This window comes from Sapajus apella, unplaced genomic scaffold (genome assembly GCF_009761245.1).
Source record: "Sapajus apella isolate SASKATOON/1434 unplaced genomic scaffold, GSC_monkey_1.0 scaffold2, whole genome shotgun sequence".
NCBI lineage: Eukaryota > Metazoa > Chordata > Mammalia > Primates > Cebidae > Sapajus > Sapajus apella.
The window spans coordinates 76,587,148-76,613,165 of record NW_022436942.1 but is presented as its reverse complement, the minus strand read 5'-3'; the positions used below and the strand labels follow the sequence as shown (position 1 = coordinate 76,613,165).

Genomic DNA, 26,018 nt, shown 5'->3' with positions numbered 1-26,018 from the left:
TGCCCAAAGACTGCACATTCCCTGTTTGGTTGGTAAGCAGGTCGCCAATTAGAACTGAGCAGCTTTGGAGCAGGTGACATGGAGCTGAGGTATTCTTCCATTACAGTTCCTCTACCTGAGGACATTGCATGAAAACATCCACTGACATCACGGTATCAAGATGCAGAATGCCGAACTCCTCATCTACATTTTTAGAAACCAGTTCAATGGCTCCTACTCCATAAAGCAGGGTAGGAAGTTATCTGAAAATATACTGATACACGTTTTTGTCCAAAGGCACTCATGTTGCTTATTGGATAAAGCAGTTCTCATCAAGACCAATGAGCTGTTTCCATTCCTTTTTAGGATGGTTGCACTCATGCACTATCAACAGAAAGCAAGCTCTTGGCTGGTCACTGTGACGCTCAACTATATTGCCAAGAGAGAAACACAGAGTTATCAGGCAGGGAAAAGGGTCGTAGCAAATAGTGTTTGTACTTCTAGCATTTTGCTTTAGGAGTATGTGTGTATAGGAGGTGAAGGCAGATTTAAAAAAAAAAAAAAAAAACAAAACTTGCAGAAAGGTGGAAATGTTGAATGTAATTTTAACAGATTAAGACAGGGAAGGACTGCAAAGCGTAGTGGTAGGGGAAACCTGGCTTAGAAACTTTAAATCCAGACTGTTTGCACTGTGTGCCCTTGGAGAATCACCTCCAATTCAAGGAATCGGTTTCCTTCTTTAAAAACCAGTGAGATGCTTGTTTCGTGGGTGACCAAAATAATAACTAAATACTGGTAAGAGCAGCAGTGTACTCGTAATTTATTGAGGCTTAAATGAGGTAACACAGGGAAGGGCCCAGCACCCAGACCATTAGTCACCAGTTTGCCTTTGCACATCATATCCTAGTACCATTTGCTAACATGTACAGAGTATTTATGTATGAGGCACAGTGCTTAGCTCTGGCTTTCTAGAACTAAGGCTTAGATTGAGCCAGCCTTAAATTTGGCAGTTAGTGCTTTCACAGATTGTGAAGATTAGTGAAAGTGCCTGGCATAAAGTACTCAGGAAAAGGTAGATTCTGTGATATCAAGGGCAAGCCCCATTCATCTTGGGAACAGGGAGGGTGAGCAGTTTGACCTGAATCTGTTTTTCCCCTCCCCATAGTCATATCCTTTGCTGCCAGCTCTTAGCATTCCCAGTCAATCCCTAGCCTACACCAGGCGCCTGGCTATTCTCTAGAAGCAGCTCGAGAGCTTGAAGGTTAGGGTACTTAAAACAGAAAACTAGTCGGGAGGAGTAGCTGAAAGTCTATGGGGCTTGTGGGTTCTGGGAATGTTATTTGTTGATCTGAATGCTGTAACAGTTACTTGGATAAATTCATGTCGAGAGATTTCAACAACTTCTACAATCAAAACTAGTGCACTTTTCTGTCTGAATGTTATAATTAAAACATTTTAAAAACAGGAACCACCCCTCCTCATCATTTAAAGCATGAAGCAGTGTTTCCCAAAGGGATGCCACAACTGGGTCACAGGTCCGCCAGGTTAGTCACCTGGGGCAGCACGAAGGCTTGTCAGCTGACCCCAGGAGCAGTACAAATACCACCATTAAGATTGGTAGGCACTGATCTCAAGAGGCAGGAACAATATCCTCCTTAATGCCAAATGAACAGTATCCTCAGTCACAAGTTTATTTCAAGGTTGTTTTCTCCACCCAAGATCCATTTTATTTACTCGATTTTTAATTACTTTTATCTGCAACAAGAAAGAGTGCACAACATTTAAGGGTCAACACCCCTAGCTGACTCTTTACAAAACTGAGTATGAGCCTTTCTGACATCATTCTGTATCTTGCTCTTCACTGAGAATTAAACGTCTAGAATATCCCTTCCTCTGCCCTAACTTCCTTTCCCCATAAGCAATGGATCAAAAAACTAACATAAATTTCTATCATTTATCAAGTCAATGGATACAATACAGACTTCATGCTGGTTTTCTTTTTGAAAGTTTATTTAAAAAAAAAAAACAAAAACAAAAACCCTATACCTTTTATATTTTACATTCACCTCTCAGAATATTTAATGGTACCCGTTAATGATATTATAAAAAAGACCACCAGCTGCTTGAAATGGCTGCAAATTTACCATGTTCCGGCATTAAAGTGATTTCAACTCTTTGGAAAAATTGGTGTCATAGTAAGCACCGAGATTTCAAATTCCCAGATGAGAAAAAAAGTTTTAATCAGGAGGAAATTATTTAGTAAAAATTCAAGGCTAAAAGAAAATGTTAGAAGGAAGCCAAAACCAAAAAACTGTAAAAAATAGAATCTTCTCTCCAGCATTTGGTTAAAAAATACAGTCAACCCCACTCTAAACCCCGTATTTCTTAGAAAAGCCACCCAGTCCTGAACACAGGGTCTCATACACAAATGCACGTAAGCTTGATTTGCAGATCGGCCTCTGGAATCGATCTTACACTGGCCCCAATTAGAAGTTCAAAAAGAAAAGTTAAGTTAGACATCTACAAATACTGGTATCTGCATGAATGAAAACACCCTGGCTTTGGTACAGCTACAGAAATCCATCTGGAAATTGTTCAAGAGGACACTGGCTCAGGGAAATGGGGGTGGGCAGGGCATGGGGGAAGGGAAACACACGAAACCCCCAAGCAGAGGTAAAAATGAATACTGAGACACACTCACAGCAATCACTGTACACAGACTCGAGGCAGATGCCTCTCACGTCACACATGCACAGCTTCTTGATCAGAAGGGTCTGGACCAACCCTGTTCAAAGTAATCACTTGCAGGAAACAGTTTAAACTTGGCAATTCATTCGGTGCCTTGGGGTCTAGTGAGAGACAAAGGCCTTCTGGAGTAAGAATGGCCACCCAGGCTAGAAGCTAGCCACCGCCTCATCTACGAGCCTCGAAGTCTGTCTCCCCTTTGAGTCAGGCTTCTGCCCACCACAGAAGTACCCCCAACTAACAGGAAGGCTGCTTCTGTTCCTGTCACCCTGAGGCCTGTCAGAACAGTTCAACCACTGATTTTCCACCTCTGGGGTGACATAATGAAAGATTAAGTCCTCTGGGATTAGAAATGTGATTTATTATGATGCGTCATAAGTGGACTTCACACCTGCCTCCATTTTCACTAGGCCCAACTAAGGGCTGTGAGGACACCAAGGAGAGGGCAGTGGTGGAGTCGAGACCACAATTAAGAATGGCCTCAATGCCCTCAAAAGTCAGAGAAGAGAGAAGGCAAAAGTGCCCATACCCTGGTCTTCAAGTAAATAGTTGCTTCACAAAAGCACAGAGGTCCCACCAGAGAAGGCCAGGAAAAGAGGCGACTTGCTGCTTCAGTGCAGAACCCCAGTGGTTATCAACACAATCCTCAACAATAAAAACAAACTTTGGTGTACTGTTTAGGAGGACAAAAAAGAGGACCACTGAAAATACCCACCTTCAATGACAAAATACATGAACTATATCTGATTTCCATCACAGGGCACTAGATGAAAACCAACAGCTGCATGATATGCGACGTGACACACACCCCACCATGTGCAACAGTTCAAGCAAAGGACGTCCTGCCTCACAGCCAAGGCCAGCAAACAAGTACAGGTGAGGCCTGTGTTCACCGTGGTCTTGGTGCACTATGGTAAACGTCATGGCAGTGGTGGCTGGAGGGCAGAGAAGAAACAGAACGCCCAGGCAACTTTTGATAACAGCGTCATTTATCCTGTTTTCTGAATAAGAGTCCAACACCAGGAGAAAAAGTGAGAAGAAAAAATGGATTGTAAGTTAAAACAAAAATCTACCTGTACAAGTCTTTACTCTGAGTCAGTAAGGTTTGGTCTCTGTGGAGCCAGAACTTCAGAGAAGGTGATTTAATTGTCATCACAGCCCCCCAACCTGCTTTGGGGTATGTACATCAAGAGACATGAAGAGAATCACTTGAGACCAAGAGAATTACTTACAAAGAAAGATTTCCTAGAATGTGTAAGTTCTACTGATTGCCCATAGAGATGCTAACAGTTGCTCTAACCCCAAATTTTTTAAACATCTCAAGATGGCAACATGAGTATAGAAAACCCCAACACCCATCACCCAATGAATCATTTCTCCCATCACGGAAACAAGGGGAGGATGCAGGAAAGGCTGTTTTATCAGGACTCATTAGGGAGGGTGTCAGTTCAGAGGCAGCCAAGGCAGAGCTTTGTCTTCAAGCTGGGCCAAATCCCCTGGGAAACTGTGAGTGCTCAGGGCCTGACAACAAAGTTCTCCGCAGATTTGGAACGGCCAATGTGTAATGATGGCAACAGCCACAAGAGCAAAACTTCAGTCGTACATGAAGGTCTACAGATCACTGATGACTGCACTATCCATCTCACCTCCCACCCGTAAGATCACCCAGATAATCAGCCCATGGCACATACAACTACTACCTACTTGAGAACAAGGGAGAAGAAGGAATTACAAATGAAAACTTCTGAAATGACCACTTCTTATTCCAGCTTAAGCTAGAACAAATGTTTGAGTTAATCGCCTGCATTAAATAACACTTAAAATATGGTACCTTCAGCACATTATAAATATGAAACGTTCCCTCCCCAACCCCATTTACTTCAGTGCACATCGTCTCCCAAGCAAGCTTTCCCACCGTTCGGCCAGTGGAATGGATGGCATGCGCCAGATGTTACACAAAGCCTTTATTTCTCCAAGAAGGCTGAGAGCCAGGAGAATTAATCTCCTTCTGCTAGGACCCTTGCCCCAAGCTTCTGGTGAAATAGTGAATTGGGCTCGACAAGGAAAGTAGCTACGTGATCCACTAATCAGATTCAAAACATTAAATGCACTGGAGAGTGTATCCCTTCCTGTTCTTCTCTACGGTAGAGAGACCTAAAGATAATTAATCAAAACGGCTGTCCCCTCAAACGCAAAGGAGGTTTTCAAAAAACAAGTATAAGCAAAAAATAAAGAAATAAAAGGAAAGTAAATCAAACCCCCAATACTCCTGAAAGTAAAACACTCTCAAGGTGACTGACGTCTGGAAGAAGTTGAGGCAGAAAAGACTGACACAAAGATGGAAGTGGCCGGCCACAAAAGTGCCTTAAGGAATCCACGGACAGTGCTCTCCATTTCCAAGGCCAAGTAGCTATTCCCAGTAAGTTAATGTTTTTCTATTAAGAAGAAAACAAAACAAAACAAAAATTAAAACCACTCCAGAAAAAGGGTCAAGAGGAGAGCACTGTAGAGTCAAGCAGCCGAGCGCCGGCGGATCACGAAGAGCCCCCGCTGAAGCTGGCCCAGGTAGATCCTCATCTTGGTGCTGTCACTTGTCTTCCTCACCCAGATCTGCAGCGAAGACAAAAGGGAGAGAGATGAGAAGTCAAGAAATATAGAAGAGCAAATCTCTGCACCATCAAAATATCTGCACAAGTTAGACGCAGGCAGAAAACCAGCAGCCTCTTGCTGGAATAAACTGTCTCAACTTGCGAGGGCTTCACAAGCACCCCTGGCCTCCGGCCATCTAAGGCATTGCCGCTGGGAGCCAGCATCGGCCTTGAACTCATTTATCAGCCATCTCTCTCACACCCGTGATTACAAAAATGGAAAACACAGCAATCTTGGGTTCCATTTCTGCCTTGATCTTAAAGATGCTTTTAAATTTGGTTTGATTACAGTGTTATCAACACTCAAGAGACATCTATTCATAAACACAAACTTTCAATCAAATTTGGAAGTATTTTTCTCGCCCCAAGGGACTTCCATATTATAGAACCTTTCAGTACTTTGATTTCCTAGCAATGAAGGCTAATGGTGGTGCAGAAAAAGGGGGGAACAAATACCAACAATAGAAAAATGCCCACTAATGAGCTAAGGCCCAATCAGGATCATGAGAAGGCTGAAGCACCTCTGAGAGTCCTTCCCTCTTCACCATACCCCTCTACCTCAGATGGTATCAGATTAGAGTGCATTTTACAGGGCAGATGCATTCTTCTGTAGAATTGAGAATGAGCTCTTGCACAGGGGATTGCCAGGGCTGACAAATGCACTAGATAAGGGGCATTCTAAAGCCATAGGTGAAATGGGAGCTGCTGCCAGTCACCTGACCCGGAGTCAGGGTCACTGGGCTCTGACTGTGCCAGACACCGTGCTCATCAAGCTGAGCTTTTTCAACTGCAAGACAATCCTATGAAATAAGTACTATTATTGGCCCCATTTTAAAGAAGAGGAAACCAAAGCTCAGCAAGGCTGAGTCACTTATCACGATGTGAATTCTGGCGCCTGATATCAAAGCCCCTGGCTCTTCTCTACTAAAGCAGTCTCTGGCTTCTTCTTGCCTCTTTTTCTGTAACATGCAATTAAATGGAGCCAAAAGCAGAGTTTTCTGAAAGGTCTACATCTCACCCATATATACGAGTTTACAGACGTATCTCCTCCTTCCTGGACTCAATTTTCAGGTTTTAAAAAAGCTCATTCTCAGTTTCATCTCAATTTCTTTAATGTGATTATTCAGCAGTAGAGAGACTTAAAAGTCAAATACACTGGCTTAAAAATTTAAAAAGTTAAAGACCTCACATGAAGCTAAGCCTCCAGAGGACCTTGCAGAATCATTTTAAACTAAAAACTGATTCCAAGAAAGGCTAAGTCAGGGAGTCATCAACACACTCAGAGCCACCCACCAAACCTGCTCGGAGTCAAGCTGTGCTAAAGCCAAGTAGCTCTAGTGTCACCTAGGATTTGATCTGAAAAATGAGCTGGAACATTTCCAAGATATTCTCATTTCCCCATTGCCAGAGTTGCATGTCTTCAATGCACTGAGGCTTCTCCCCTCCAGGAGACATGTTTCAGTGTCACTGTTTCTTTGTTAGATCTCACTAACACTATTATGTCAAGAAGTGACAATAGTCAGCAGAGAGAGAGAAATAAAAATGAACCTGCATTTCTATTTTTCTGAAAAATCTTGAGGTATCACAGAGGAGACTAATGCACTGGTTCTGAAGTTAGGGTCAGGTACTAGAAGGCCATGTGCTTTGTGGAACAACCCAGACAGCCAGGTGCAAATGCTTATCATGAAATTGTGACACCTCTTAGCTAAGGAACAGGTCTATTCGATTCCCTGTTCTGGTTCTGACTTGGCTTGAGGGGACTCACACAGATCCTCAGCCCAGAGAAGAATGGCATTCATTTATCTAGAAGGCTCTCCCTAACTTCTAAGTAAACAATCATTCTGCAAACTAGTCACACTTCAGGGCATTTTCAATTCAGGAAGCTGGAAGAATAGAAGAGGTTTAAGTTATTTCATAATCCAGTTTCATTAGATTTACTGTGCAATGGCACGAATAAGTTACAGAGGGTGGACACATAAATATCAATTTCTTTGCAGACATTTGAGGACTGATAAAACATCAAGCCAATCCAGCTATTAAAGTTTTAAACTTTTTAACTAACAACATTAAGTACACATTGCTGACATACTCCTAATGAAGGACCACTTGGAGAACTCACAGGGCAGTCACATCATCCTCAGGTATAACCCTCTGAGCTGACTTTTAAACCAGACCTCATCCTACAGGAGTGTCTCAAGGAGACCAAAACCAAGGGCATGAGCCTGGCGACTTGTTCAGAGGCACAACAGGACACCTCAGCTGCAAGAGACGGCAGGCAAGTGGCGAGTGGGTCGGTTCAGGCCAGCACTCATTTAGAGAGCACTTACTGGGTGCTAGACCCTGTGCCAGGTGCCTCATTCAATCCTCACAGCAAGAAACCAATCTATTGGTACGTGTGAAAGTTCTAGAGAAACAAAACCAAAAGGGAATATGCTCCACAGGCAAGCTCCATTCTCAGTAGATGGTTACCTTAAAAAGCAGCAGTAGCTGAATGTATAGACAACACACACACTTGCTTTTTGTTCTTTCCTGGAATCTAGCTCCGTGGTTCCCAAATCAGTGGCTATGCAAGTAAGTTCACAAATACCCCATGGAATAGATAAATCTGCATATATTGCAGTCAAGCAAATGTAAGGGCTTTTCAAGGATGATTCTGATGCTGTGCAATTTCTGCCTGACTTTAGAATCTGCCCTACATAGAAGACATGACTGACTCCACCGTACTTCCTTGGTGGCACTTTCACTTCAGGTTTTCATATTGACACTTCACAGTGCACACTTTGCTTTCTTAAAGATGAGGGAGTGTGGTTCCCACCTCATTGGCTCCTACAGAACTGATCACGCAGCTCAGTTTCTGGTTGTCCTTTGACTCCAGATAGATGGCCTGGCTCTTGTGGTACCTGACAAAAACAAGACACACATTTGTATAAAGGGAGGGATAGAGAAAGGAAGTAAAAACCAAACAAAAGGAAAACAGCATCAGAACAAAAATTATCATTAAAGAAGTCTTAATATTTTATATTGAGGAATAGCCTGGATTTCCAAGGGCTTAACTGAAAGGCTTCCATCCTCAGATTAGAGGACCACCTGATCTTCTTCTAGATCTAAAGCTTGTATTCCTTGGTCCCACTAAGAGGGGAAAAAAGAGGCTGAAGAAAGGGTTGAAAAATTACATATTTTTCCTTTTCATTTGGACTATATGACCCAGTTCAAAAAGTAAATTAAAAATTTTTAAATAAAAACCCTGTTCCCTCTTTCTGGCCCCACCTCAGAACACTGAAGAAGGCTGGACAGACAAAACAAATAAATAGGCTTGAGCAACTGCTACCTGTTTTCTATTTGTCCAAATAAGTCACCAACAAGAAGGAAGACTAACTTTAACCCTTTAGTCACTCATTAAAAATACTCATTAAGCACTTATTGTGTACCACTGACTATGCTGGAGGTTGAGGACAGAGAGTGAAAAAGGCCACAAGGCCCCTGCTATCACAAAGCTTCAAATCCAGTGGGGATAAAGAACATTAAATCATCCCACAGGCTGGGCAAGGTGGCTCACGCCTATAATCCCAGCACTTTGGGAGTCCAAGGCAGGCGGATCACAAGGGTGGGAGTTCAAGACCAGTCTGGCCAACATAGTGAAACCCCATCTCAACTAAAAATACAAAAAAATTAACTGGGTGTGGTGGCGGGCGCCTGTAATCCCAGCTACTTGGGAGGCTGAGGCAGGAGAATCGCGTGAACCCAGGAGGCAGAGGTTGCAGTGAGCCAAGATCGTGCCATTGCACTCCAGCTCAGGTGAGAGGGAGACTCCATCTCCAAAATAATAATAATAATTAATAATAACCACACCTGGTATATGCTAATCAGACAAAGTTCCAAGTGTTGTGACGTATACCAAAGGGTATCTAACACGGCTCAGACAGTTGGGAGAGCTTCTTTGAACAGAGTAGGTAAGACAGACACTCCCCTTTCAATTCCTGCATCTGCTCTCGACCTGCAGTGTAGGATCACTTCTTATTTCTACAAGTTCAGGGACAAGGCCAAGGATGAAAGTGAAGTTGCTGGGGGGCCAAAGCCCAAATGGGACAACGGCAGCTGCCACAGGATGAACAAGGCCCCTGCTGGATTATAAGAGTTGGAAATCTCAGCAGAACTGAGGCTAACAGACCTAGCCTGGGCCAGCTCCAGGTCAGTTAATAATGTAACCTTTGGTTCATTTTGGCTGCAAAGATCTGGCTAACCAGACCCATACTCTCACGTAAATTCACCAAAATACATCTCCCAGGAAAGCATGATAGCTGATTATTTCTGTTTTGCTGCTGTAACAAAATAACCTACTATCAAGACATCACCGTAAAGGATGTACTTCACTCCCACGTAAAGAACTTTTTCCAGTCTAGGGTCTAACTTCTCTTTAACCTGCTACTTAGGAACTGAAAACTCACGTTTCCAAGTCAATTTACTTTCAGAAAATACTATTAAAAGAAACAGCATTTTAGTCCAGGTGTAGTGACTCACACCTGTAATCCCAGGACTTTGGGAGGCCAAGGCAGGTGGATCACCTGTGGTCAGGAGTTCAAGACCAGCCTAGCCAACATGGTGAAACCCCATCTCTACTAAAAATACAAAAATTAGCCAAACATGGTGGCAGGCGTCTGTAATCCCAGCTACTTGGGAGGATGAGGGAGGATAACTGCTTGACCCAGGGAGGCAGAGGCTGCAGTGAGCCAAGATCACAGTACTGCACTCCAGCCTGAGTGACAGCAAGACTCCTGTCTTAAACAAAAAAGAAACAGAATTTTCAATTCAATTACAACAGCGAAAATGGTTTAGATGCAAGTTTTAAAGTCGCTTCTGGCCCTATATTAGTTGGTAAACTGGATTGGGGATCTTCATTATGCTAAACATGTACTATCACACGGTCTGAACTGCACATGCAGGAGAAAAGGCTAAGTTCATACTAACACTCTTAACACTTCCCCTGGTTTCTCTCCCACATCTGAGCTGGCTCTCCTATGTAAATAGTAATGTCTTGAGTAATGGTTAAAATAAAAATACAGAGGCAGAATACTCACAGTTATTCTACAGAGACTGTAAGTTATTAAAGAGATAGAGACACAAAACAAAATGCAACTACCCTCAAGTCATTCTGATACAACTTTCTAAACACTTTAATAAAGAAAGGTCACAGATGTGGTATAGAATATTACGAGTGTGGAAACATGCTCAATATACTGCTAAGTAAAGAAAAAACAGGCCGGGTGTGGTGGCTCATGCCTGTAATCCCAGCACTTTGGGAGGCAGAGGTGGGTGGATCACCTGAGGTCAGGAGATCAAGACCAGCCTGACTAACATGGTGAAACCCTGTCTCTACTAAATATACAAAATTAGCCCGGCATGGTGACACACGCCTGTACTCCCAGCTACTCTACTTGGGAGGCTGAGGCAGGAGAATCACTTGAATCCGGGAGGCGGAGGTTGCAGTGAGCCGAGATTGTGCCATTGCACTCCAGCCTGGGAAACAAGAGCAAAATTCCTATCAAAAAAAAAAAAAAAAAAAAAACCAGCCGGGCCCTGTGGCTCATGCCTGTAATCCCAGCATTTTGGGAGGTCAAGGCAGGTAGATCACTTGAGGTCAGGGGTTCAAGCCCACCCAGACCAACAAGGTAAAACCCTATCTCTACTAAAAATACAAAAATACAAAAATTACCCAGCATGGTGGTGTGCGCCTGTAATCCTAGTTACTCAGGAGGCTGAGGCACAGCATTGCTTGAACCCAAGAGGCAGAGGCTGCAGTGAGAGATAATGTCACTGAAAAATCAAAGCTGGAGGGAGAATTTAAAAATATATTTAGATATAAAATGTGCTAGGAAGCAACATCAATAAGGTAGTAACAATGTGCATTATATTTTTTTAGCCAATTAACCTGTTGTACAAGCTGCAACTCAGTTGCTGACAAAAGATACTTTAAATAGCAACAAAGAATAAGCCCCAAATGTTAGACTGACTTTATTACTTTGTTACTAATGGAAATTCTGACCTGGGACTCTCTACAATTAAGTTCTTAAAGCTTTGTGCCTCACTATCAAACCCAACAAAACCAGAAATTACCACTACTGTACTATTTTGAAAAAGCAATTTCGTAAGAAGGTGGGCACAAAAGTGGGGCAAGGAGGGAGGAAAATTAATTTAATTTTGTATCCTACTGAGAATCCTGGTATTAACACTTTATTTCCCCAAAAAGTGAGTCCACGTTATAATTACAGGACCTCAAGGAGTCCCAACTCTCCTGGTAAATATTCACTGTTTTAGTTAGTCTTTTGTGTCAACCAAAGGCTGGAGGGTGAAATCCACTTGAGCAAGTGGGTGGCTTCATTTCTGATTCATGGTAGCAGCCCCATATTTAAAATGAGGAGAGAAAAAAAGAAGTCCTTATTTTCAAATATCAGCTGCTTTTTCACAGTATTTTTTGAGAGAGGTCATTAGTCCAAATCAAAATGTGAGGTAAATTATAGCAGGATATAAAATGCCTTAAATGCAGTGTAAGACCAAGGCAAAGGGAAGATCCTTATCTTTCAAAATGAAAGGAAGCTTAGCAAGTATTCACACTAAGATGGGAAGCCTGAATCCCATTTGTTTTGCTGAAGCCATTTAAAACTCAGCAAGACATCTTCTGCCAAAAATTCGGCTGCACCAAAACATTCCACACCCCTGGAAAGAACATAAAGCAACTGCAGCTGACCTCTCAGCCACAAGCCACGTCTGCTGAAGAAAGAAAAACGAAACCTCCAAACTGATACAAAAGCCAAACATGAGCCTGGGGAAATGGGAGAGGCTGGCTCTGCAGTGAAAGCCTTAGCCAGGATTCCCAGGAACACTTTTCAACCGTCACCGAGGAAGAGAGGGGCCCCTCTTCAACAACTGCATTATTGTCTCTGACTGACACGGCCAAAACTGAAAAGTATACAGAATAGAGAAGAAAGCAACATTCTCAAAGTACATTTAACAAGAGAATAAACAATTTCAGATTCACTGAAAAAGTTCAATGTGTCCAGTAACATTCATTTCTAAATTTCTGCTGCTAATGTAAGAAAGATGGTGAAAATTCCTTCAAAATACTTAGGAGTTCTAACACATCAAACCTGACCATTCTGTTTACATTAGGAAACACCAGATACTGTGGATCCTTTCCTTTCTTTAAAAAAAAAAAAAACAAGAATTTCATTTTACTGCATTTCACCCTCAAGACACGTCTCATAAAGTCTGAGGATTAAGCTTAGAAAGAGGAAGATTCAAAGCAACACAGTTACAAAATGAACATCATTGGAAATATCACATGGCTTTAAGACTCACAGATCCGTAAAAATGTTAGTGATAAATCTCATCATTTTCAAAGATGCTTCTTATGTGTGGGCTTGATCTTTAAAGGTTATTTGGTTTTCATTATTAGAAACATTTTTCATCTAATTTTGCCATTCTCAGTGGTAAACTGTTAAAGCCTGCCACCTAGTGGTGATGTGTTCTGAGACATAATAAAACAACACAAAGCGACCTTCCTGAAGAATGCCAAAGAAAACCAAATCAGAGGGGAAGAAGTCATTAAGATCAGCCTTAGAGATAAAGCAAGCCTCCAGCATCTATTGGGTAATTAACTCATGCAACCTCATAGGTAGAAATGATTTACTTCAGACATGAGTAGACCCCTAAGCATTTTTGACAAGTACAATATTACCAAGTAACTAATGCAAAGTAACCAACACAATGCTGGGTTTTTGTTCTTTTTTTTTAAGAATTCAAAATAACCCATTACCCTAAATTTTGGAACTTTTGGATATTAAAACTCAAAGGATCATTATATAGCCATTACAAATAATTGCAGACACCTTACAGTAACCCAGAAAAACATTCTCAATATAACCAAAAGGGAAGGCAAGGCAAACCATGTGACCTATGACTTAAAATGAATAGAGTATGCCTGCCTGCATATGAACAAAGAATAGAAATATATCAGAATGAGAGGACCTGAGAAATGATGGCAGTATCCATTTCATACCTACCAGAATGCCTCATACAGAACAGAAAAAAATGTTTGTTGAATAAATAAAAGTATGAGCTTTTAAAGTTCTTTCATATTGTTTTGCCATTACATTTCCAATGAAAAATGCTAGCTGCTCTGAAGATTTCAAATAGTCTTCAATCTAAACTAGGAATTTAGCCAGGCATGGTGGCTCACGCCTCTAATCCCAGCACTTTGGGAGGCTAAGGCAGGCAGATCATGTGAGGTCAGGAGTTTGAAACCAGTCTGACCAACATGGCAAAACCCCATCCCTACTAAAAATACAAAAATCAGCAAGGCATGGTGGTGGGTGCCTATAAACCCATCTACTCGGGAGGGTGAGGCAGAAGAATTGTTTGAACCTGGGAGGTGGAGGTTGCAGTGGGCAGAGATCAAGCCACTGCACTCCAGCCTGGGTGACAGAGCAAGACTCCATCTCAAAAAAAAAAAAAAAACAACTAGAAATGTTTTAGGATACAGTTCCCCCAAGCAAGTTTCCTTGACCACTTCTGCAGCAGGATCATGTATAAAAAAAGGGTATGAGGCATCAAAAAAACACCTAATAACATCTTAGAAATTCAGTGTACATTACCATATCACAGGACCCAAAGGGTGCTACAAGGGAGAAACCCATTTATCTTAATTAACAGGATCATCCCCAAACTGATTTGACCACAAAATCCTTTAATCTGAAGAGCACCTATTAATTTTAGCACACAAGGGGAGAGTTAAGAGGGCTCAGAGGGGGACATACACCCCAGCCCCAGTTGGCAGGGGCATCACAGAAGATACCAGCCTGCAAATTCTAGTAGAGAAACAGCAGAATGGAGAAGAAAGGGGAGCAGAACATGGTTTGGGGAAACACAGCTTTCAAAGGTCTAACAGAAGTATTGATTAAATGACTGCTGATACATTTTTTAATGGTTTCTACTTTTAGTACTATGTAAGTTTAGCAGCAGCCATGCTCTGAAATAACCACAGTAGCCCCAGCCCTCTTTCCAAATGGTTCTTTTGAGACTCTTATTAGTGCAGGTTTTCCCATAACATACCATCTTTTATCATAGTACAGTTTGCCATCTTCTATCCGAGCTTCAAACCTCTGGGCTGGAGATTCCGAGGGTGTTGCAGGCAAGTGCTCAGGAGAGGATGGAGATGCTGGAGGAAACCAATACTTACGTGACTAAGAATGTCACAAACACGTGAGTCCACCAGTTAACATGCTTTAATTGAAACACTATCAGAATGTAGTAATAATCATCATTGAACCCTTACAGTGCTAATGCATGGGAATTCAACAAAATTCTTGTATATTTCACCTAAACTTGATCATCAAAGCAACCCTGGGAAGGAGGCAAGGCACAGATCAACCTCATTAAAAGGAAGAGACACCTGGGGTTCAGGAAAATTAAGGTCAAATGTGCAAATACATAAGGTCATTTAGAGTAGGACTAATACCCTGGTGATCTTAAGCCCTAAAGGGCAAGTATTATGAAAGTCTGTTAAAAATTGAATCATTTCACCCAGGCATGGTGGTGCAAGCCTATAATCCCAGCACTTTGGAAGGCTGAGTCAAGTAGATCACCTAAGGTCAGGAGTTTGAGACCAGCCTGGCCAACCTGGTAAAACCCTGTCTACACTAAAAACACAAAAATTAGCCAGATGTGATGGCATGCGCCTATAGTCCCAGCTACGTAGGAGGCTGAGGCAAGAGAATCGCTTGAACCCAGAAGGTGGAGGCTGCAGTGAGCCGAACTTGCACCACTGCACTCCAGCCTGGCGACAGGGCGACACTCCATCTCAAAAAAAAAAAAAAAAAAACTATTAAATTTACACATTCATAAAACCCTCCCCCACTCTCCCCATCGTGCCTCAGAAGGTCAGGACATCTCTGTGGACCGCAGTGGCCCCCAGGAAGATATTATCTACAAAAATTGATTTTCTTCCACAAGACTCAGCGAGTAGAGGAATGTGTGAGTAATCACAGTACTTTAAACAAAAAAAAGATGTCACCAATTCAGAATTCTAGTTTGCAACTAGCACTGATTATCTCAAGTGCTGTTCTGGAAAGAACAACCATGAACACTGAGCTGGTTGGTCTCTTCTATGAACTGCAAGTCAGAGCAGCCTTCAAATGCCTTACCAGAGTCAGGCCATGAAAAGCCACTGGAACTGACCTACCTAGGACTTGACTTTAGAAAGCCAGGAATACTTAAAAACCCTTCTAGTTTCATTTTCAAAAATGGATGTGCATTTAAATCTTTTGCCTGATGTCTACACAGAAGGAAACCTTTACCAGCCAATCAAATGTCTCTTTTATAATAAATCCTAAGGAAAAAAATAAAAATAACAAAACAAGGCTTAAAAAAGAGAGAGAGAGAGAGAAATCAGGGATGGGTGCAGTTAAGGTCCCCTTCAGTTTTCGTGATGACTACTCTTAGGCAAATGATGAACATTTCATTTTTGAAAATTGCAACAATTCCCTGACAGGTATTCACATGATTTTCCAACAACATGATAAAAAGATTGCACAAATGCCAATACATTATGCACTTACCTGGTCTCTTGGGTGACTTAAGCTGTAGGAAGAACAACAACAAAAAATCTTAGAAAATCATTTCAGATGCAACTTCAGGTGTCAAAGGCATAATGATTTAACAAGTAACATGTTAACAAAGGAAAGCAGAAAACCATGTAAGCCTGATTTTTCAAAAAAATCAAAAAAGTCAAACTGTACCTTATTTAATGTTCTCAGATCCTCCATGATCTGTTCATCTGTTAACAAATAGTTTAGCTGGGGTGTTGAGAGTTAAAGGACTATGTCTGAAAAGTACAATTTCCAAGCAAAGAGTAATCAACAAAATGGTACCAGTATTTTGGAATGTACAAAGTGTGATTCTGTTAAATTATGTTTTTACAGCCACAGTTTGCTTCTTAGAAATTTATGATTCTCCTACTAAAACGTCATGGTACTTCAGCACAGAAAGGAATTCACATCCCCCACTGTTAGGATGAGAAGGTGGAATGAGTTTCGTTAGGCATCTACAATAACAGAGCACAGGAAACAGTAACATAAGAATTTCATCATGAATGTATAAAGCTTTTTTGTTCCAGAGAACTAAAGGCTTCCACACAAACATCCAAGGTAAGGTAAATCTTCCCTCAGCAACTTAAATCCTGTTGTGAAGGGGAGGCAGCCTGAAGTTATGCCCTTTCCTGGTGGCACACAAATGACCACACCATTTTGGGCAGACAGCTATTTACTATCTCCTTGAAAGGAACAGAAACACTTCTCCATCTCTCCTGTTTCTGTTACCATTTTTATGATTAAAGGGCTGCTTTATGTCTGACTGAGATCTCATTTGCTTTCATTTAAAAACAGTTTGCAATCCACTATATTAGGGACATAGGTAACAGAGGTACATAAAGGTACATATTATTGTCATTTTACAGTTGGAAGGTGGAAAATCACAGGCGAAAAAATTAAGGCACATCAAGTTTTCAGATGCCCCTGAATTTTGATGTTAGTGTTAAAACCAAGCTGAAAACCACATTGCCATGTGTATACTTATGCAATGATCCTGCATGATCTGTACATGTACCCCAGTACCTAAAGTACAATAAAAAATAAATAAATAAATAAAACCAAGCTGAACTTCACATGCAAAGCACCTTTCCAAATCATGACTCTCTATAAATCTCTCCCACCAAAAGCAGTAGCAAATGAGGACTCCCATGATAAAATGAGCAACCCTTAACCCATGGACAAATATTTCACATCTGCTTTCCAATTAAACATGACTACTTTCTGTAGAACAACAACCATATATACCCTATCGAATGGATAAACGAAGGATTCCACAGTCTTAAGCGATCACAGCTTGATGTAAATGGATATCTGGAGCAGGTTTCCTCCTCTTGTCTGGGATGGGGACGGGATCATTTGGTCGCCTCCGCAACTTTCTGGTCATGATAGGTTTCACCTCCATAGAATCTGTGGCAAGAATGAAATGGGTAATCTGTCCAGCTCCCACTTGAAGTCAATAAGAATTTCTACAGTGTAAGAATATCTGCCCCCCAGCCACCCAATCAGAGCTGTTTTATAGGGGATGTTTGTTCTACACATGGCCATAACCAGATGCCCCATTAGATTTTATAAAGTGTTTATTCTTTTAAGATTCAGACCAACTGCCCTACATACACGCCCCTCTCAGAAATGCAGCCCTACAGTTAAGCATTACAGCCACTGCAGGCATCTCTCCAGCACCGTCAAAACCTAGGGGATATTCCTCCTCTCCTTCAAATTAAGAAGCCCAGTCACAGGCTTTTAGGAACCTGATGGTCATCTCAGCTGACTAATTTCTGCAGTTCCCACAGAGGGTGGGTGTGCCGAAGCCCACTGGTATGAAAGGCTCTTTTAGAGGCCTCTGGCCTCAGTGCCAACATTTTTATACGAAGTCTTCATTTACAGACTCAGGCTTTTTTTTTTTTTTTTTTTTTTTTTTTGGGAGACGGAGCCTCACTCTGTCACCCAGGCTGGAGTGCAGTGGCAGGATCTCAGCTCACTGCAACCTCCGCCTACTGGGTTCAAACGATTCTCCTGCCTCAGCCTCTTGAGTAGGTGGGACTACAGGAGCATGCCAGCATGCCCGGCTAATTTTTTGTATTTTTAGTAGAAACAGGGTTTCACTGGGTTAGCCAGGATGATCTCCATCTCCTGACCTCGTGATCCACCCAACCTGGCCTCCCAGAGTGCTGGGATCACAGGTGTAAGCCATCTGTGCCCAGCCCCTTTTTTCCCTTTACAACCTTTTGTAGCTACTTGACTATCAAAATGACACAATAAGGGCTCACGATGAGTCTCTTTCCCTTCTTCACTCCTCACTGTGGTCTCACACTGCTGCTGACTTCCCACGCCTTAAAATCGCTCCTCCCAAGCCATCGTTCACAAGGAGGTAAACGTGCCTCCTTGGGGTCCTTTTTCGTTTGCCTGCTCCCTGAATACTGGTGATCTTTGGGGTCCACTTAGTTTCTTTCCAACTGTATCCCAACCAATCTGCAATCACCAATTTCAGCTCCACACACCCGTCTATATGGCAACAGGTATCTGACACCACACATTCTCCATGCCCCACACGAACTCAATATTCGTTTCCCCTCCCACAGCTGCCTCTTTTCCCTTGTCTCATCAGGGGCATCAGATCTATTCATCCTTCCAACCAAGAGCAAATCTGTCATCTGTGACTTGTCTTCCTTCACCCAGCCATGAGGTTCACCAACTAATGTCGGTTCTGACTCAACTCTGTCCCTTCATCCTTTCACTGACCTACCTCTGTGACCTTCAGTGGTCTCTCCCATATCCCGTCCATCCTCCCTTCCCCCAAATGATCTTCCTGAGGCACAAATCAGATTGTTTCGCTTATCACTCTTGTTACTAAATATTCTTTTTTTTTTTTTGAAACAGAGCCTCACTCTGTCACCCAGGCTGGAGTGCAGTGGCACAATCTTCATTCACTGCAACCTCCACCTCCCAGGTTCAAACAAGTCTCACACCTCAGCCTCCCAAGTAGCTGGGACTACAGGCATGCACCACCACGCCTGGCTAATTTTTTGTATTTTTAGTAGAGACGGGGTTTCACCATGTTGACCAGGCTGCTCTCGAACTCCTGATCTCAAGTGATCTGCCCTCCTTGGCCTCCCAAAGTGCTGTGATTACAGGCAAGAGTCACCACACCCAGCCCTCTTCTGATTATTTCAACGGTTCACCACTCTCTAACTACAGGATAAAAGCCAGACCTGATTTCTGGTCTTCCTCCCTTCTCCTTCATTCACACTTACCCTGTGTGCAAGCCTTTAGCTATCCTGTTACCCAAGGGCACCAGACTTTATACCTTCAAGCCTTTGTAAGGCTCTCCTCTGCCTAGCCTCCTCTTTTCTGCCCAGCAAACTCCTGCATAACACCCTTTGAGAGTCAGTTCAATATTCTCCTTTCTGTGACAGCTTTCAAAGGCGGAGACTCATTCCATCTGCCACATAACCAGAGCACCTATACAAAACTCAAGTAGACCAAGTGCCACTCTGTATAGGTCATTATCTACCCCCTTGGGTGTCTGAATTCCACCCCAACACCTAGCAATACTCTGACACAGTAGGGGTGCATAATGTTTTGTGCAGAACAGTTAGATAAGGTCGAGCCTGATCATGGGATGAAGTTAATTTGTGATTATGCATACGATCAGCAGAGCAGGCAGGGCAGCTCCAGGGAATTCTACCAAGCAGTGTGCAGGATCTTACAGCATGTCATACATGTGCTACAGAAATTAAAAAAAAAAAAAAAGGCTTCTGCATGTGGCTCTGAAGAGAAATGGGCAGTATTAAAATGTGTTTCCTATGAATGGAACAGAGGAAAAATAAGAGCCAAAGACCTAATTAATGAATATTCATAAAAGTATACTTGGAAGTATAAACACACACACACACCCCAGAAACAGGTAGCGAAGGCTTCTCCCTAAAAGAAATCTCCTACCCTATGCTGAGGTGCCACCCTTCTCCAGTTAGTTACTGGCCAGTGGCACAGCACCACGGTCAACAGCTGGAGTGTCACACAAACATGGGTCTGAATCCCTGCAGCGGCTGGTGACCTAAGGCAGGTTCGTAAGTGCTCTATGTCTCAAGTTTCCTCATCTAGAGAATAGAAACATCAATAATGCCTTCCCCACTGTGTGTTGTGAGGGTTACACACGATGATACATGTGAAGCCTTGGCACAGTGCCTGGCATAACGGGAGTGCTATCAATGCTAGTTTTTATCATTATATTTTCAGGCAGGAAAAACCTCTACAAAGATCCTTTTTAAAACTCAAGGCACAAAGACCTGAAAAGAAGTAACCAAGTTGAAAGCAGCTGATGTCAGCTGTGAGGCTGTGCAACACTGACACCTAATTTGGAAAACAAAGTGTAAAGGGAGTGCACCCAACCTGAGAGAGCACCAAAGAAAAAGCACATAGTCCCTGAGTGTGATGGAATGTTCTGTCCACCAAAGAGAATGGCTGAGAGTGCTCTGCTCCGCAGGCTGCCAAGACTGGGGAGCGGGGAAGGTAGACAATGCATGATGGATGAAAGCCAAGTGAAGGCCAATCACAGCCAATGAACTCTGAAAATCGTAACTATCACTTACAAACCAAACAATATAATCCAATTCTTATGAAATGACAAAAAAAAATCTATTTTGTTAGCCTGGTTACAGCAATAACCTGATTAATTTTATCCAAAAGACTACTCTGCAGAAGGAAGGGACTCTGGAGAAGCCCCTAAAACTTATCAGCATGTCTCCATCTCCACCTAGGAAAGAGGAGACAGAAGGGAGCAGTCCTGGCCAATGGCCCAGGTGGAAGACAGGATTTAAGGACATGATCAACATGTATCACAGCCCCAACAGACATAATAAGATTATCCGCTTAAGTCACCTTGCTCCAATGCCAGCCAGGTTTGCCTAGTTGGTTTCTAAGGTGGATTTTTCATAGAAGAATGGAGCCTGACAACCTGGGTCTGAGAGTGCCTCAAAGTTCTATTTCTCACTGCAAGCAACGAGCTAGCATCCTGAATTCTGCTATCAGTGTCCTATGAGTTTGGCCCCTAAAAGTTCCAAGGCGCTCAATCTGGCTACACTGATAAAAATCAAGCTTTCAGAACTGAAGCTCAGACCCTGGAGCGTGACAACCCTGGAGAAGACACCTGAGCAGGGAGTCAGTCAGTCTTCCTCTCAGTTATCATGCAGCAACCACAGAAAAACTCTAACTGGCTGAAATCAGAAACCCTCTCTGATCCAGAGGTCTCTTCACAGGTTTGCTCTAGTGGGGAAACCATTTATATCATTAAACATCTAGCATTTAAAGCAGACTTGGGAGAGTGTGAGAGAAAGTACCAAACAAGTAACAAGACAAGGCATGCAACTCCTCTCCAAGCCACCCTGCAATATGACCTTTAATAGTGCCAATCCTCCCACTCTACTCACTAGGAAACCTGATGAATACAGGCACCCCCCACCCACCACTTGGTTCCGACATCTTAAAAATGGGAGCTCAAGTTGAAACAAGCTAGGTAGAGTCATTAGAGCACAGTCCCTATGGAGAGGTATTCCTGATAAATTAACTGCAATTTACATACAATTACCAGTTTACTGGCTGGCCTTTTGTTCTGCACTTCTCTAGTCCTGTTCATTCATTCCAACAGCCTACCTGCTACAGTGTACAACTGCAATAAAAGCTTCAATTTAACATACTTTATTAAAACAAGCTCATATTTATCTAATGGAAAAAATATTAATCACAGTGATTCGAAGGGGCATCCTTTAAAAATGGGATATAAGACTGGGGGCAGTGGCTGACACCTATAATCCCAGCACTTTGGGAGGCCAAGGAGGGTGGATCGCTTGAGCCCACAAGTTCAAGACCAGCCTGGCAACAGAGCAAAACCCCATCTCTACACAAAAATATGAAAACCTAGCTGGACTAGGTGGAACGTGCCTATAGTCCCAGCTACTTGGGAGGCTGAGTTGGGAGGATCACTTGCACACAGGAGGCAAAGGTTGCAGTGAGCCGAGATGGTGCCACTGCATGCCAACCTGGGTGACAGAGCAAGACCCTGTCTCAAAAAATTAAGTTTATTTTAAATTTAAAAAGGAAATTTTCTTTAAAAAGAAATGGGATGTAAGTGGCAGAAAGAAAAGCCACTGCAGATAAACACAGTAGCAGACTGGCAATTACCTCCAAACCAGGGCAGGAAACCATGGGGCTAGACTAGAGGCCCAGAGCAATCCTAGCACGCCCCATGCCCTTCTCTAGCAGGATGGAAGGCACCATCAGTGTTGACACAAATTAATGCTGCAGTGCTAACAGGAGAGTGCCTACAGATTGTCGGGGAGAGGAATAAGAATGAATGTCAGGGCTGGGCGCAATAGCTCACATCTGTAATCCCAGCACTTTGGGAGGCCGAGGCAGGCAGATCACCTGAGGTCAGGAGTTCGAGACCAGCGTGGCCAACATGGTGAAACCCTGCCTCCACTAACAGTACCAAAATTAGCCGGGTGCGGTGACATGCGCCTGTAGTCTCAGCTAATTGGGAGGCTGTGGCAGAAGAATCGCTTGAACCTGGGAGGTGGAGGTTGCAGTGTGGCAGTGAGCTGAGACCACGCCACAGCACTGCAGCCTGGGTGACAGGGCTCGACTCCGTCTCAAAAAAACAAACAAAAAAAATCAATGTTAGGTCTTTGGAGGCCAAATCAGAGTAGGAATAAAGGGACCAATCTCCTTAAAGCCAAATGTGCCCATTAAGAAAAGAGGGCAATAAACAATGAGCCAATCGAGCCCTCCTCTCTGCACCATCAAGCACATGAAAAAACCTGATTCCACAATGTCAGCAGCAGGAAAGAACATCCTGAGGACAAGCCCACTCCACCCAAACTCCAGGTCACCACTTCTATTCTCCTTCCCCAGATACCTGTTGTGGGGTCTCTTCCCCTTGTCTTGGCACACAAGTAGCTACTCATTAACATCTATTGCATACGTGTGAAACTTACTGCTCCTATAGTAGTACAACCACATATATCTTAGGGTTTTAAAATGAGTAAAAAAGCCAGATGTCGTAGCTCACGCCTATAATCTCCTTTGGGAGACCAAGGTGGGCAGATCACTTGAGCATAGGAATTCAAGACCAGCCTGGGCAACATGGCGAAACCCTGTCTCTACAAAAAATACAAAAACGAGCCAGGCAAGGTGGCACATGCCTGTAGTCCCAGCTATTCCGGAGGCTGAGGTGGGAGCCCAGGAAGTTGAGCTGCAGTGAGCCGTGATGGCACCACCTCACTCCAGCCTGAACGACTGGAGAGAGGCCCTGTCTTTAAATAAATAAATGAGTAAAAAATGAACGTGTCGAATTGTTACCTTTATTTAGGGGCCCTCCATCTCAACACCACAATACCTTGGGGAATCCAAGGAAGCTGTGTCAGCTAACTACCAGAAAACAACCTCCTAGAAGACACAGACTTTATCCATTAGCCTCATTTTGTGAGTTACTTAGTGCTACCATATGTATCTATGGTATCTGCAGTCAGTAGTAATGGCGGTGAAGAGAAAATACTTGAAGGCATTTTCAGTGGTTAAGCCAGACACACAATGGCTTAACCGCTATATCACTGAGGGACTTTGAGCCAATGGCTCCACTTCTCTGAGCCACCTCTGCCATCTGTAAAAGCAGAAGTGATATCCCCCAGGTTAAAGGGAGCAGCAGGAACTCAGTGAGGTTACAACTTCCCAATCCCTGAGAGTTCACACTGTGAACCAGCTACTCTTTGAAGCAACTTCTAGGCATTAAGTCATCTTATCGTCACATCAACCCTCTGCAATAGATTCTATCATCCCCTTGCCAAATGAGAAAACCTCACCTCACCTCAGAATTAAATTTGTGACAGTGTCAAAATGCAACCCAGGTCCATCAGCTTGCAAAACTGGCTCAAATATTTGTATGTAATGCTTGGCTCAGCGTAAGTGCTTGGGAAATAGGGTTTAATCTTGACATTGTAATGACTCATGGTACCAGCTATGAACCCACCATCTTCTAAAGGAAACTGACAGTCTTTACTAAGGTCATAAGCAGCTTCCACAGGGGCCTAAGGATTGGAAGATGCCCATGGTGACCAAGAACTTACAAAAGAAAAGGAAGGAGCAGGGAGTGAGCTACAGGAAGAAAGGAGAGAAGAATGAGAGAAAGAAAAACACATTAAAAATGGTAAAGCTCCCACATTTTAAAGCTCATTAACTTCTCACTGAATACTTGGATTACTTGTAATCTTGGCCTCCACTTCAGAGAAAGCTCACCCTCAGGCAACTCTATCTATAACTTCACCGCTGAAGTGTGGTCTGGCCAGCAGGATCAGCGGCCCCTGGAAGGTGGTTAGAAATGCAGGATCTCAGCCTCCACTCCAAAGCCTCTAAAACAGAACCTGCATTTTATGAAGATCCCAATGACCTAACTACACATTAAAGTTGGGATGCACTGATCTGTAATTCATCCTAGCTTCTCTATGTACAATCATACATTTCTGCCTCAACAACCCAGTTTACCTAAGTTTTCCACAAGAGGTTTGGGTGGTGAACACAACATCCTGCAAACTCCTATGGAGGTTTGTAAACGCTTTAAGTCATGGTGGGAGCAGGTCACCAAATACACCCATTTCCAGTGGGTTATTTGGATGAAGCTTCTCATCATCCTCTTATCCTACTTTGCTTTTCAAGACATGTTCACGTTGAACCAAAAAAGGAGACTTTAGAAAGTATATTTTCAGGGCAGAGCTGGGCAATACTGATATTGGGCGTTAATCCACAAAGGTGAAGTAAGTCACTCAATTAGAGGAATGAAATCAAGCCCTTAATTCAACACCATAGCTGCACCATCTGTGGAAATGCTAATTACCCTTCTAGCTCTAGTGCCTTGTCTTCCAACACTCCATCATTACCTTGGCAGTGTTTTCCATACCAAGGGTACCAAATGGCATAAGGAAGGACATCCATACTTTTAATGCCCAAGGCTACCTTGAAACACTTCTGTAATCTATTTTATTGCATTACAAATGATTGCCCTGCATTAATTTGTCTTTTCTACTCTGTCAAGCTCAGTCCCAGTCACTGAGGATGCCTCCTGTCCCAGTTAAGAGTCTGGCTGTAAAACTGCCTGGCCAAACAATATCTACTGCTTATCAATAATTAGGATGCCAAATCACAGGTAAGGTGATGATACCCTTCCCCACAGATGGGAAGGAAGCAGCTGTAAACCGATAATATTTCCCACTAGCCTAATGAAGGCTCCCAAACATCTGGTGGCTGTAGCAGAGAGCAATGAAGCATCAATGCCAGTCACAGCCTCTATCAAAGAAAATGGTGTTCAGGTCCAAAAGCTGGCAGACAGAGGCTGGTATGAGACCAGGTACCATGGTGCTATCGGTCTGATTAAATAAGCACTTCCACAAGAACAAGACTATGCTGTCTGAAGCTGCTGTTTTGTCATCCATTCTCACAAAAAAATATTTCTGAGCTGCTTTCAGAGGCCTTCAAGGAGCTCACTTCTCTTGCCAAGTCTTTCTATGAGGAAGCTATTCTCAAAAGTCAGACCCCACCTCAGGCACAACCACATTCTCTTCAGTGTATCATGAGGATTAGAGCCAGAAGTCTGTGTCAATCAGAAGGCCAAGCTGGTTCACAGCACCAGAAATATACAGAGGGGAACAAAGATTTTAACTGGTTACTTTTAATTTCTAAGTCAACCCTGAGAACTTCCACAAAAACACTGCATGCATTTCCTAGGGAACCCTGCTAAAATCAGACTCACCAGAGCCCCAGCACTTTCCTAACATAATTATAAAGAGTTAAACTCTGGGATGTGGCCAGACGCGGTGGCTCATGCCTGTAGTCCCAGCACTTTGGGAGGCCGAAGCAGGCAGATGGCTTGAGGCCAGGAGCTTGAGACCAGCCTGGCCAACATGGTGAAACTTGGCCTCTACTAAAAATACAAAAATTAGCTGGGCATGGTGGTGTGAGCCTG

At 43.0% G+C, this 26,018-nt stretch overlaps 1 protein-coding gene across 1 annotated transcript in view; it reads right to left on the bottom strand.

Annotated features, from left to right (window-relative positions):
• Positions 1-1,648: 1,648 nt before the first annotated feature.
• Positions 1,649-26,018, bottom strand: part of SUDS3 (SDS3 homolog, SIN3A corepressor complex component) — a 42,230-nt gene continuing 17,860 nt past the window's right edge. The window contains exons 7-12 of the mRNA XM_032241174.1: positions 17,324-17,419; positions 16,163-16,224; positions 15,983-16,004; positions 14,478-14,583; positions 8,188-8,272; positions 1,649-5,334 (exon numbers count right to left, since the gene is read on the bottom strand). Coding sequence (XP_032097065.1) covers positions 5,236-5,334; positions 8,188-8,272; positions 14,478-14,583; positions 15,983-16,004; positions 16,163-16,224; positions 17,324-17,419 — 470 coding nt within the window. The 3' untranslated portion in view covers positions 1,649-5,235. The remainder of the gene's footprint in view (positions 5,335-8,187; positions 8,273-14,477; positions 14,584-15,982; positions 16,005-16,162; positions 16,225-17,323; positions 17,420-26,018) is intronic.